Genomic DNA, 15,117 nt, shown 5'->3' with positions numbered 1-15,117 from the left:
TCTTTACTATGGATGAATATGAGAATAATTTATTGAAAAAAAATAAATGTTGCACTACTACAAACATTTTTTTTTTACTGGGAACATCACTGTTGAAACAAAATATTTACTCAACTTCCGGTTTGTGGTGAAAAAAGACGAAAAACATTAACCAGTATTTGTTGTGCTAATCTATGCATGGCACAATTAAGGGAAACAATTGAACTTTTGGTAAAAGTTCTGAGAGGAAATGGAACATCAAAGATAAAAGCGGAAAGCTTTAGACTTGCTAAATTTAACAATGACACAGCTGTAAGTGTTACCAAACAGGCAAACTTTCACATTGTCATATTTTAGACTTAAAAGTAAACAGGTTTTGCAGCCTGTGCCCAAAACTATTAGAAGCACTAGCCCTATGTTCTAGTTGAAAACAAAAATACTAGCCTGAAGTTATATGTACTAGACCGAATAAAATCTGTGTCACCTGTGATAATTTATTATGCCAGTCACGAAAAATTGGTAACATTAAGGAATTCATTAACGATTACCGTAATTTCAGAATTTATATGGTTTTGGCATTTATAAATGTATAAGAAAATGATAAGGATTTGGAACATTTGACATTGGTTTTCATCAACCTGTAGATAGATTTTAATTTTATCAGGCAGAATTCTTTCAATTTGTCTATAGTTTTGTCTGAAATTGTTAACATCATGCCATTTTTAGGCAGTTAAGCTGCTTTAGGCGAGCACCCTAGATTCGTGTTCTACCCATTAAATGCTGAAATATATGCCACTGTTATCATCTGGCTGGCTATTATGTTATTTATAACTAATTCAAGTAATTGAACACTTTTTTCATACTTTTTATTCTGGAATACAAAAAATATTACCAGAAAAACGGGATTGCCGATTTTTTGTAAGCGTGACATGTGAAAGTCAAATGATTGTGTCGTGAAAACGGGAAATGAGGTCCGGCGGGACCCGGGAAATGACAAAAAAATGAGAATTGCTTACGTACATAGTGTAAGCGGGATACAGGAATCTGACAAAACAGTAAGCGGGATCCGGGATCGGAACCCCCTAATGAGCCCCCTCGATACAAATTCTTATGTAGATTATTATCTCCTGTGCTGTTGGTTATGATGTCAAAGAACAATTGTATTAAATATTTAATCACCGAAAATCTCTAAAGACGAGTCGTTTACATTTCCTAAATGGCAAAAGCCGTAGGAATATTGTTTGTCGTTGATAAGTATTAAATACGTCAGTTGTCTATAAATTACTATTACAATTCAGATTAGTTGGCGGCAATTTCAAATTACATGAATTTGAAGAAGAAATTTACGTCCCTTTTAAATTTGGAGGATTCTGATGATAGAAAAGTAATATTATTAATCAATTTATTCGTTTTTGTCTGACAAATGTCTGAGATGATTGTAATTATTTAAATCATATAAATCAAATGTATTCTCATTTATTAGTATTCTTGTTCATATTATTCTGTTTATCTCTTAAGTGACCTTCATGCTTGTCAAATCAAGTTGTTGTTATTGATATTTTATGAAATAAAACTAGAGTTCTGATTGGTCGATGTCAAGGTAATTTCAAGATGGTTTCCTTTGTTTTTTTAGTTCAGGCTTTGGTGTTAAAGAATGCTACATGTGCTTTGATTTAGCTCAATGTGCTTCAAATAATATTGAGATTAAAACTTTAAACAACCATTTTCTAAAGGAGTGCATTATTTAACTTCCAAAGTCGCATATTTTTTGTAAAATATTCAGTCCCAAATTTGTGATCTGTATACACCGTAATTGTTTTTTCATTTACAAGAACTTTTCAATTTCCAGTATTGAATAATACAACTTTTCGATGTTTCTTCTATTTATTTTTCATATTTAAACACTCTTGAAGTGTTCTAGAATCATTTCTATGCGCTTCCTTCAGCAACTTGCTGCTTGTGAAAGACTTTTCCATGAAAATGCTGCAAAAAGAAATCGCGGATCAATACGAAAAGAAGGTAAAAACGACGAACGTTAATGTTGTACTTCATGTTTTCAACAACTGAACTGAAGTATGGATATGAGGAACAACCCGATCAAAGAGCAGACAACAGCTTATGGTTACCAACGATCTTCAATGCAGCGAGAAACTACCACACCCAGAGGCTTGCTTCAGCGGGTGCCTTAACTTACATGTCATAGGCGGATCCAGGGGGGGGGGGGGGGGGCTGGGGGGCTGTGGGAAAAATTTTGTTTACACTGCATGTACAACTGTATACTAGTTTAGTGCTAATTGACCTTTTATAGCTGACTATGTGGTATGGGCTTTGCTCATTGTTGAAGGCCGTACGGTGACCTACATATATAGTTGTTAATGTCTGTGTCATTTTGGTCTCTTGTGGACAGTTGTCTCATTGGCAATCATACCACATCTTCTTTTTTATATTCATATGAGAATCAGAAATATACACAAGAAATTAAAATTAAAAATCATACAATACTAGCAAGGTCAGGGGCTCCTGACTTGGGACCTTAGAGAATGTAAACATTAATTATCACATCATCAATAAAAATGGACAAAGCTAATTACACATAAAGATTTTAGACATGAAGCTTTTTGCTACATTTTATCTGAGACTAATGTTATAGTAGTCTCAGATTTTATTTGTCAAAAAGGCAATATTATACCTATTTGTATTTGTTTCTATAGAGGATATTTGTCCTTAGTTTACATGAATAAGTTTGTGATAATTATGAAAATATCAGTTTAATATTACCAATAATCTTATAAGTCAAAGCTATTTGGTATGCAAACATATTGGTATTTAAAAGGTTCATTTCCATGGATATTATTTAACTGATTCAACAGTGATGCAACTAAAACCCCTAATATGGCATATTCAAACTCTCGTACATACATTTAGTGGAATTAAACCATATATACACCACTGTTGTACACCATTATTGAAATTATTATTTGGATAAGAATATTGCTCTATGCAGCATGCAACAATTATCAAAACCTATACTGCATAGTACATGTTAGCTATAAAAGACCATGAATTGACAAATGTAAAACAATAAAACTGAAGCATCATGATTTATGTACAAAACAATTGTGAAAAATAGATATGATATACAGCAACAATCACCAAATTAGTGGGTCCTCACTATGAACAGGTACATACAAAATGTGGCGGCTTAAACATGTTAGCTGGCACAAAACTCTCTACTAGCATGGGACAGTGTTTGTGCATTATCTTATTTATAAATGCCAAAATCAAATAAATTCTGAAGTTACCGAATTGGTTAATGGTGCAGTTAATGAGTTTGGTAACTGTTTACCGAATTTTGTTACGTTACCATGGTTACTGAATTAGAAGATTTCCAGCAGTGAGAAGGCATCATAAAAAAAAGTTGAAAATAGCCTTTCGAAAGGTCCAAAATTATTTTTACTACTGAAAAGCATGATTCAACATACCAAATCAGCTTGTGTAGTCAGGGACTCGAAAATGGTACGACTTTGTTGCAGGTCAGGAATTTAACTGATTGAACTAAAGAAGAACATGCACTTCCCTAGCTCAACCTCCTATGAATAAGTACAAAATGTATCTACTACAGGTTCTAAGCCTTTTAGGAAGCAATCCTGTCACATTTCAAGAGTCATAATACCATATACATTTTGTACGAGGGTTGTACATTTTGTACATGTACCGGTAATGGGGTACCTTTATGATGAGTAACAAGAACATATCTTGACAAATGACATTTACAGTTAATTTTGTTGCATGACGATAAAATGTACACTTTCTTTAAATTGACTGATCTTGACGAATCTCCTAAAATTTACCAAAATAATGGTATCAGTAACAATAATTATTTGAGACCGCTGATGAATCATGATTAGGTATTTTGATGAATAACGTTAAAATTTTAACCTATTTGACACCAAAATGAATGTTTGGTGCCTGATGGTAAAGGGTATAATAGGATTGTTACTAGATAAACAAAACAAAACAAACAGGCAGACAGGCATATTAATGACAAAACTATAGACATTAAACGATACAAACATGTAGCAATATTGACTTAAATGACTTACACTTTTATACATGTAAAGAACATGAAAATTATATACATTGCTTTATGAATAAAAAAAACATGAACAATGAAAATGACATGTAATTTAGTTAAAATAAAGAACATGAAATTGACATACATCCTGATCCTGTCCCACATTGGGAGCCTGTAATTCAGTGGTCATGGTCAGATGGTGCTTGTTGTTTGTTGCTGTAAATCATATTTCTTTTTCATTTACCATGTTCATTGTTTTGTACTTAAATCAGGTTATAGTTTTCTCATTTGAATATTGTGGTACAATAGAATCGTATACATTTATTGTCTCCTGGTAGATGTATCCTGCTTTTGCTCACAGTTCAATTGGGGTTTCAATTTCTTATCACAGTCCACATTCACTCAAAAACAAAGTCAAAAGTTGAGATTTACACTAAAAGAACAAGCTTTGTTATTACATGTTATATTAATAGATATTCAAAAATTTGAAAAGCAGGAAAATGACTTAATTTGAAGGCGCTTTAAAAGTTTTGTAGGACTATGAGAGCTATTTTGATCATAAAGCCCTATATATGGGCATGTTTTCATGTATGTACTATGTGTGTATTCAAGATAAGTGTTTTAGGTTGCAACTAGGTGTTTAACGGCCTTGGAGTTGACTACCAATGAGGGTGTTGCAAAATTGGCTTTCCTTATCATATTAGGAAATATTTACATAATAAATTTAGCTTTATCTTTCTATTTTCAGACTGAAACCTTTTGGAGTTTATTGTTTGAGTTGCTGTATTTTTGTAAATATGGTACAATTGATGAAGTGGCATTTAAAGCAAAAGCAGAACTATCCATAGGTATATTTTTATGTTTTAAGTTATTTTTGACCATTGTTTCTCTTGATAAAAGGTTTCACAAGTTGGTTACTAAATTTCTCTTAAGTTTAATATAGTTAATCATTCTGTATTTATGCTTTAAGGTTCAAATGTCAGAAATTTATACTTTTCATTATGCATGCCCAAAATAGGAAGTATTCAGAGAGTCTTTAATTGGCATAAAGAGTCAACATACAATAGTACATGTATGTAAACATTCACTATGATAAAAGATATAGGCTTCAATGTGAGGCTTTACCACATGCTGTGTACTGGCATCACTTTGCACATGGAGTATCCTCATATATTCATACATGTATAGTTCTCGAATCAAGGTTGAGGTCGTTCATATTTTAGAGAAAAAAAGACTGTTAAATAAATTATTCATCTACACACAAGGTATTCATAGGTGGATCCAGAGGGCCCCTTTCTGTGGGAAAAATTCAGTTGATTATACATGTTATGGGAATCACTGAAGCATGACTGGAGCCACTCCCCTCTTAGGGCAGTCAGTGGGCCCCCTTAGAAAAATTTCTGGATCTACCAACGGTATTGACAGTTCAAATTTCCAGGGGTACAAAAAATAGTAATACGGTACTCATTGTACATAGGTTATGGAAATGCATAAATAATTGTTATATGATGTTAAGTTTTTATTTCATTGTAGAAGAATTGGTGGTCTATGTGAAACAAGAGATGCAGAGAAAAGGTTTCCTGTCCCGAGAGTTTGCTTCTCTGCCAAATGACATGAGTAGTGGTAGCAGAGAGATATTATTAGGGTTTGCTTGGTTGCTTTGTAAAGAAGGTCTGATTGATAAATTTATGGAATCCTGCTCATCCCCACTAGATGAAGAAGATCCATCTTTTATGTACGAGGTAAGAACAAAAACAGCAAAACAAATACCTTTTTAGCTCACCTGGCCCAAAGCAGGGCTCACACTACTTCAGAATTATAGGGAGAAGTGACTTCTCTTTTTGAAACTGATAGGGAGAAGTGGTGAGATTTGAAAGAGAAGTGCTCATTCGCGCGGTGCGCTATAATGTTTGGATTTTACAATAGTATAAAGGGCCATATGTAAATAATGTTCTTTTTATATTGTTCAATTCATATCTGAGTAAAAAAAATACAATTAAAGTAACATTTGAAATTAAAAGTTGTTTAAGTTTTACTAAGGTTCTTGTGAGAAACTTATTCCAACTAAATATATCTAGCACTAAAAAAAAAAAATTATTTTAAAAAATGTAAAGAAAATCATATTATAATATATCATTATTACAATTTAATTAAAAATTATCTTGTGTATGAAATTCAGTGTTTCTCATAAAAAAATATAAAAGTTATTAAGCTGGGCCATAATATATTGAAATTAGTATAATAGTCTCAGAGTTAAGCAACTTTAATCAATAGTTTGAAACAATCCATAAAAAATATAGGGAATTATATACACCAATCAATTAGATGTAACCAAAAGTCTCTTAATGTGTGTGGAATGCGTAATTTTTCCCTTTGGGATCAATATTCTTCTGTCAGCTGTTCCGTCCGTGCGTCCGTAGTAATTATTGTAAAAGTACGGATTTCGGTCATTGCTGGTCCGGTTCAGATCCGTAGTTTAGAAATCGGTCAATGGCGGACGAATGCAAGAAAATTTACAAAAATAAACGATGTTTGACAAGTTATTTGAAAAGGAACATGACGTTTTTAATGCAATAAATGGATTAAACATTTACTGGAGGCAACTTTTATCACGTTAAAATGAAGTAACAAACTTATTTTGCCGCCGAAATTTAGGTTGATGTACGTTTTCGAGTAACAAGCACCGGAACTTACGAAAATGCATGAAGTGATAAAAAGTTGTAATTTTATCAAATAACCTGCTACACACTGCGAAGACAATGCTTCAACCTCTTTTCTAAAGATAATGAATCATTTATGTCTGAATTTCTTTAATTATCAATAAAAAATTGATGTTTCATCAACTTGGTAAAAAATTGAAAATGTCCGATGACGGAAGCGACTGAAAGCGAGTATCGTCAAGAACAGGGCGACTTGATTTCGCTTTTGGGGGTCGGGGAAAGCGAAGTGACGGTCGGGAAGGCGACTTCTTCGCCCAAGTCGCCTTGTAGCGTGAGCCCTGGCCCAAAGGGCCAAGTGAGCTTTTCTCATCACCCGGCGTCCGTCGTCCGTCGGTCGTCGTTGTCGTCCGTTGTTAGCTTTTACAAAAATCTTCTCCTCTGAAACTACTGGGCCAATTTTTACCAAACTTGGCCACAATCATTATTAGGGTATCTAGTTTAAAAATTGTGTCCGGTGACCTAGCCAACCAACCAAGATGGCCGCCATGGCTAAAAATAGAACATAGGGGTAAAATGCAGTTTTTGGCTTATAACTCAAAAACCAAAGCATTTAGAGCAAATCTGACAGGGGTAAAATTGTTAATCAGGTCAAGATCTATCTGCCCTGAAATTTTGAGATGAATCGGACAACCCGTTGATAGGTTGCTGCCCCTGAATTGGTAATTTTAAGGAAATTTTGCTGTTTTTTGGTTATTATCTTGAATATTATCATAGATAGAGATAAACTGTAAACAGCAAAAATGTTCAGTAAAGTAAGATCTACAAATAAGTCAACAGGACCAAAATGGTCAGTTGACCCCTTTAGGAGTTATTGCCCTTTATAGTCAATTTTTAACCATTTTTCGTAAATCTTAGTCATCTTTTACAAAAATCTTCTCCTCTGAAACTACTGGGCCAAATTAAACCAAACTTGACCACAATCATCATTGGGGTATCTAGTTAAAAAATTGTGTCCAGTGACCTGGCCAACCAACCAAGATGGCCGCCATGGCTAAAAATAGAACATAGGGTTAAAATGCAGTTTTTGGCTTATCACTCAAAAACCAAAGCATTTAGAGCAAATCTGACATGGGTAAAATTGTTTATCAGGTCAAGATCTATCTGCTCTGAAATTTTGAGATGAATTGGACAACCCGTTGATAGGTTGCTGCCCCTGAATTGGTAATTTTAAGGACATTTTGCTGTTTTTGGATATTATCTTGAATGTTATTATAGATAGAGATAAACTGTAAACAGCAAAAATGTTCAGCAAAGTAAGATCTCCAAATAAGTCAACAAGACCAAAATGGTCTGTTGATTTCTTTAGGAGTTATTGCCCTTTATAGTCAATTTTTAACCATTTTTCGTAAATCTTAGTTATCTTTTACAAAAATCTTCTACTCTGAAACTACTGGGCCAAATTAAACCAAACTTGGCCACAATCATCATTGGGGTATCTAGTTTAAAAATTGTGTCCCGTGACCTGGCCAACCAACCAAGATGGCCGCCATGGCTAAAAATAGAACATAGGGGTGAAATGTAGATTTTGGCTTATAACTCTGAAACCGCAGCCTTTAGAGCAAATCTGACTGGGGTTAAATTGTTTATCAGGTCAAGATCTATCTGCCCTGAAATTTTTAGATGAATCAGACAACCTGTTGTTGGGTTGCTGCCCCTGAATTGGTAATTTTAAGGAAATTTTGCTGTTTTTGGTTATTATCTTGAATATTATTATAGATAGAGATAAACTGTAAATATCAATAATGTTAAGCAAAGTAAGATTTACAAATAAGTCAACATGACGGAAATGGTCAATTGACCCCTAAGGAGTTATTGTCCTTTATAGTCAATTTTTAACAATTTTCATAAAATTTGTAAATTTTAACTAACATTTTCCACTGAAACTACTGGGCCAAGTTCATTATAGATAGAGATAATTGTAAGTAGCAAGAATGTTCAGTAAAGTACGATGTACAAACACATCACCATCACCAAAACACAATTTTGTCATGAATCCATCTGCTTCCTTTGTTTAATATTCACATAGACCAAGGTGAGCAACACAGGCTCTTTAGAGCCTCTAGTTATGATTAACAAGAACTATCTTTAAAAAGATATCCGACAAATTTAAATTTGAGTATATGTTTAAGACTATCATTTCGATAACCTTCAGAAGCACAAAGATACCATTTAAATAACCTTTTCTCTGTTTGTGTTCAGTATTCTCGGTCCTCGTATCTTTCTGTTTACATTCACCAAAACCCCGCGGAAATCTCACATGCGTAGGTGCGTTCTAAAAGTCATGTACGTTGGTACAACAAAGTTTACATTAAAAATTTTATAATTGTCCAGAATAAACAGCTGTCACGGATGCAAAGAGCTATTGGAGAAACAATTATTTTGATAAAAATATAAATCTTTGTAAGATCTAGTCAAATATTTATAGTTTTTCACTTGCTTTCCATCACGATATAATTAACGAGACGTTTTTTCAAACACATTCAAATCACCCACCATGACAGCATTTTGTCCAATCACAGAAAGGATTTTCGAGCATTCGTATTCTGTTGCCATAGTTAAGTGTCCTTAAGTTCAAAGGGCACAAACCGAAACTATACCGACTACGTCGGAAAAATTCATAGTAATAAATCATATCAATTTCTTGGTAAACTTTAAATGAAATATAAAGGTAGTAATTTATTTAAAATGATGTTGATTATGTCCCCTAGAGCATGCTGAAATTTAGCTTTTGCACTTAAAGTAATCTTTACACTTCAGTGCTTAGAATCACTTTCATTGCTTGATACCATGTAGGTGTTTGTTAGTATATTTTAATGGTCCATTGACACTGTACCTGTATTATTTGTTTTGCAGTTTGAATTTGAAGATATGACCAAACCATCAAAGCAAATGCAAACACAAAGAGTTATTTCCCCTGGACAGAAGGTTCAACATTTAAGACTTTTGAATGGTAAACTTAGATCTAATATTAGGCAGCTGCAAGCTTTACAGAGAGAAAAGGCAAAGCTACAAAACAGGGTAGGTTTATTTTGTTTTATTTTAAGATAGATTTATTTTATTACTGGAATACTAAATGTCTCACTGCCTATCAAGGTTTGGCTCCTGACTTACTGCATATACTCATAGTATCACCTTTACATTTATTGGTTTTAAGGACAGTATTTTGTGGTTCATGCAGTTAAATTTGATAAAAAGATCTTTACAACATAGTTAGGCAATACAATCAGTATTGCTGAGGTGAAACAATTAAAATCAAATTAAGGAGGCTCGAGGGTATAAAAATTTCAGAAAAAAATCAAACATTTGTTTTTCATTAAAAATTTTATTTATTTCCTTTTGTAGTTGTTACTTTATCATATGGTACAAAAATCATTCAAAACAATCAATTCGTGTTGGCTCCAGATGACTTTCAAAATGTATACATCATTGAAAAAGTTCCAAATTATCTCCCTTTGGTGGAAAAATGCCATTTTTTGGCTCTAAAATTGAAATATCTTTTTCAACTCATCGGTGACCTATCTTTTTTAATATAATTTCCATATAAGCTGTACTAAAACTAAATTATTGTAAAATTTTAGCGATTTCTGTAATAAATTTTTTTTTTTTATTTTGATATTACCTTTATTTCTCCTATTACTTCAACAGAAAAAAAACACCTTTACAAAAATGTATGCTTCTTTCGAAGGCAGATTGTGAGCGCAAATGAACGGTGACCCCACTTTTTTATTTTATTTTTCTATTAACTATAAGATAAAGTTCATTTATAGAAAAATATAGAGAAATCCTATATACATGTAAATGATTTAGACCCGCGAACCCCCTTAAGTAAGTTAAACTTGAGCTCCTACTGAGCAGTGTTGGTTTAAACATTAGAAAATCTTTTCAATAGCTCTTTATGAAATAGAAATAGATTAACTGTTGATGTATAATAGTTTTTTCTTTCAATTTGAGATCAGACACAAATGAAATTAAGTGGTAAATGAATTTAAAAAAGAAAAATGAATTGTTTGAATTGCAATGTAATTTAAGCATAGTTAAGGTTCTAAAGATGACTTTTGGCATTTTTCGTTATTGTCATTTGGTTACTGTTTCATTGAAGTATAACCCTAGATGAATATGAAATACAATGAAACATATCCAAAAAAAAGGACAGACATGAATGTTTTATAATAATGAACTATTTTTTTCCTACTGTGAATGTCGTAAATCCTATTACTAGTAGCTACTTATCACGTTGTTTATCTAACATTTAACATCAACTGAAAGAAAATTTCTTTCAAATTGTGAGCATAACATCTTATTTTCATACTATGAATCTTTTACTGTAGTACCAGTCTGTCAATACTACTCACCACTAACTCCTTAGAACCATCAGTTCATAGTATCTTAATTTTGAACATTTTATGATATATTTATGAAGTTATTTTATTTATCTACTAGGTACATGATAGTACATATGGTGTATCACTGAACCCAGAGAGGAACCACCTGTCTGTTATGGAGGTCCATCTGTTAAAACACCCTGAGTTAATGAAAAAGGTTGGTCTAACAATCTTAACTGATTTATACTTTTTTCTTATCAAAATATGGTTCAATTGCTATCAGCTGGTAATTGGTGGAATTTCAATTTATGACATCAAGATTGTGATACTTTATTCTGATTAAATTATTGGGGCAAAATGAAAAGAAAACAGTGCCTTGTCACATCACTAAGAATAACACACAATTTTTATAAGTCCATCAAAGACAGTAGCCCTTTTCACAAAAAATCATAAGTGTAAAATTAATCTTACGATAAAAATATTTAGTTGAATTGTAAAGGAATATTTTAGACTTACGATAAATTTTACACTTAAGATTTTTTGTGAAAAGGGCTACAGGGTCTTTATGGTTTAATATAGTTAAACTGTTTGTACATATATCAACACATCATACTATAATTTATAAATGCCTTTGTGGCCACATTTTCATCTCATTGGAACATCATAATGATCTTTGTAGAAAACCTTATAACAGTGATGAAAGTAAAAAATACTTTTGGGTTTCATTTCCACATAAAGTAAAGTGGAGCTGTGTTGGGAAATTTAGAATAAATAATTGTTTTGTGATCATTTGAGTTATATAGTTGGATCATAAACCATCTCTCTTGTATTATCTTATGCTGATGTATATTTTAGATATTAAAGTTGTTGGAAAAAGACAATGAAAGACTACAAAACATGTTGTCATGGAAAGATCAGGAAGAAGTCTTTTGGAAATGGATGGTATACTTAATAAAACTAGAAGAAAATTATTATGTGTATTATTGATAACATATACATTTGAAAATGACTACACAAAAAAGATATCTAATACCTGTTCCATAATAAAACTGAAATACTGCTCAAAACTAAACTTTTGGTATGAGAATAAACACATTAGATATGTGTTTTGGAAAAGAACATACATATTATATGTACCTGGTCACACACAAAATGGGGCTGATGAGAGGAAAACAGACAAAGTTTATTATTGGTGCTTGTTTAACTGTTAAAAAAATCTCTGAAACAACCAGACAAAATCTATTGATTGTTCAGAATTGTTGAAATATTAAACTATTGTTATTTATCTTTTGAGCCAAAGTAATAAGGATTATTAGAGAATCTTGTTTTATTAGAACTGTTAAAATTGAACCATGTTTCACATATGATACCATATAAAAAATAAAGAAAATTGTAAATGAAAAGGACTTTTAAACTTTTAAGTGACGAAACAGTAATATTCAAGAAGGAGTTAAATTCTGTCAGAACCTAAGACATTTGAATTTTCAGTATAAGAGATAAGATGCCATTTAAATTGTTTGTTTATTTTTTTTCTTCAGGAAAGTGTTCTTGATCACAAACTGAAAGATAAAGTAGAGGACATGAGTCCAGGGAGGATGACATTTTACAACATACCACCTGATGCTGTCATCAAGATGGAGTCAGCTAAACAGCAATTAGAGGATGCCATTATGAAGTATGAACAAATAATTGAGGAGATTGAAGAAATATGGGAATCAAAGGTAGAGTTATGTTACTTGTGTTGGCATAGAAAATAATTTTCTATATAAGAGCTTGAATATTTCAACCTTTTTCTCCTTTAATGAGACTTTTACTTGGTAGCTTTAAGAGTCAATAAAAAGATTAAATAAAGTCCATTTTGAGGGACATCAAAAACAAATTTGGGATACTAAAAGCGCATGTAGCATGTAAGATGTAAAGGTATAAGTTAGATTTCTGTTCAAAAAACTTTTGTCAAGACAATGTTAGTATTTTTGTAAGATGTTTCAAGGATTGGCCCAGTATTTTTCTCATTTACTTGATACATAGAAAGTTTTCACACATACATGACTTATAAGAAAGCTATTACCACTAAGTGTCAAATTTGTATTTTTTCAGCGTTCATCAATATCAGGAAGAGAACTAGACAACTTGTTATCCTCTATCAATACAGAGATTTCCCTTCAGAGAGCAAATCTTGCTCTTGACAGTACAGAAGACATTTTACGCAATCAAAAAGAAACTCGCTTTTTGTTAACAAAGAACAACAGTAAAAAACTATCCAATTTATCTAGCCATATATCAAGTCATGTGACACCACAAGAACAATCTGCGCCAGCAGTTGACATTGAACATGAATTAGCACTCATGGAGAGGCAGTTAGAGAGGATTGAACTGGAAACAAATAGAAAACGAGAAAAGTATAGAAGCCAATTGGAAAATCTGGCTTCAACTGTTCCCGAGGCCATTTGTATTCAGCCAATGTCATGTAGATAAGTCCACGATTTGCAGATATCTTCATGGGTTTCTTTATGTTAAATGTAGTCAAACTTCTGTTACTAAAACGATTTTGATGTGAAATTTTTGAGCTGCTTCCTTGTAAAGGAGGAGGTGTTCTAAAGGCCTTTTTCCTAACAAAAAATTGAAGTATTGCAAAATCAGCTAATTTTTGCCAATACAAATTGAAAAGTATGTGCAAAGTTTAAGCTGTAAGATATTTAACAACATAAATAATATTCACTAAGATTTTACAGTCTAAAGACTGCCTTAATTTAATTTTATATACAAAATGACAGATATTACATATGTTGACACATATTTGTGTGTGGGAAATATTGAGCACATGCAAGTTCCACAAACTGATTTTATTAGAGGTAAAGTTCATGACTTCATACCAGCAAGCATGATAAATCAGATTTGTTGGTTTTTGCATGTGATCTACAACTACTGGTAATAAGCTACTTAAAAATTGATCAAAATTTAGGATTTGATTATAAAATTGCATAGAAGTGGCATTTTCATGTCATCAGAGCTACATTAATTATGAGGTCATGAATCATCAACTATTTTTTGTGTTGCCTTGACAAAGGTATGTAAGTGATACTTTTGAGTGCTGTTTTTAAGGTTGGCGGCAGCAACAGCAATGAATTAATTTATCTAGTATGTACATTTTTAGCATTAGCACACTTATTATACCCCCGCTTTAAAAAAGGGGGGGTATACTGTTTTACCTCTGTCTGTCCGTCAGTCCGTCAGTCCGTCCATCAGTCCGTCCGTCAGTCAGTCCGTCCCATGAAACTTTCGTCACATTTTTCTCAGGAACTACACATCCACCCTTTCTGTAATTTGGTATCAACATTTATATATGTCAGCCATACCGTGTGATGCGTTTTCAGATTCATCACTTGACAACTTCCTGTTTACCGAACACTTGTATGATTTTACACATGATAGCCAAGTTGAAAATTTTCGTCACATTTTTCTCAGGTACTACAATACAAGGATTTCTGAAATTTGGTTTCAGGATTTATATAAGTCAGCTATACCGTGTGATGCGTTTTCACATTCATCACTCGACAACTTCCTGTTTACCGAACACTTGTATGATTTTACACATGATAGCCAAGTTGAAAATTTTCGTCACATTTTTCTCAGGAACTACAATACAAGGATTTCTGAAATTTGGTTTCAGGATTTATATAAGTCAGCTATACCGTGTGATGCGTTTTCAGATTCATCACTCGACAACTTCCTGTTTACCGAACACTTGCATATTTTTACACTATTAATATTATCCACTTGCGGCGGGGGTATCATCAGTGAGCAGTAGCTCGCAGTTTCACTTGTTTGACCCAGCCCCCTCAGTCATGGTTTCTGACTGAAACTTTTGCCAATTTTTTTACATGTTAAACTTGTGACTAGGTCAGATTGCAGTATTAGCATTTTCTATGTCTCATTTCCATGCTGATTATATGGCCCTCTCCATCAGTCATGGTTTAAAGACTTTGAATGTTTTGCATAGTGGCAAGACATATTTCTGTGT

General features: G+C 32.7%; 1 protein-coding gene across 1 annotated transcript; it reads left to right on the top strand.

Annotated features, from left to right (window-relative positions):
• The first annotated feature begins 103 nt into the window (after positions 1–103).
• On the top strand, positions 104–14,267 carry LOC143067615 (tubulin epsilon and delta complex protein 1-like). The gene is made up of 8 exons (XM_076240990.1): positions 104–291; positions 4,803–4,902; positions 5,588–5,796; positions 9,628–9,792; positions 11,215–11,313; positions 11,952–12,038; positions 12,635–12,817; positions 13,194–14,267. Exons 1-8 carry the CDS (start codon positions 178–180, stop codon positions 13,569–13,571), a joined length of 1,335 nt encoding a protein of 444 aa, XP_076097105.1. The 5' UTR covers positions 104–177; the 3' UTR covers positions 13,572–14,267.
• The last annotated feature ends 850 nt before the right edge of the window (positions 14,268–15,117 follow it).

Source organism: Mytilus galloprovincialis, chromosome 3, assembly GCF_965363235.1.
Source record: "Mytilus galloprovincialis chromosome 3, xbMytGall1.hap1.1, whole genome shotgun sequence".
NCBI lineage: Eukaryota > Metazoa > Mollusca > Bivalvia > Mytilida > Mytilidae > Mytilus > Mytilus galloprovincialis.
This window is presented reverse-complemented; position numbering and strand designations above follow the sequence as displayed.

Coding starts and splice junctions, on each gene's coding strand:
- LOC143067615 (XM_076240990.1), top strand. CDS start 178: ATGGCACAATTAAGGGAAACAATTGAACTTTTGGTAAAAGTTCTGAGA. Junction 11,314..11,951: donor ACCCTGAGTTAATGAAAAAG/GTTGGTCTAACA, acceptor TGTATATTTTAG/ATATTAAAGTTGTTGGAAAA. Junction 12,039..12,634: donor AAGTCTTTTGGAAATGGATG/GTATACTTAATA, acceptor TTTTTTCTTCAG/GAAAGTGTTCTTGATCACAA.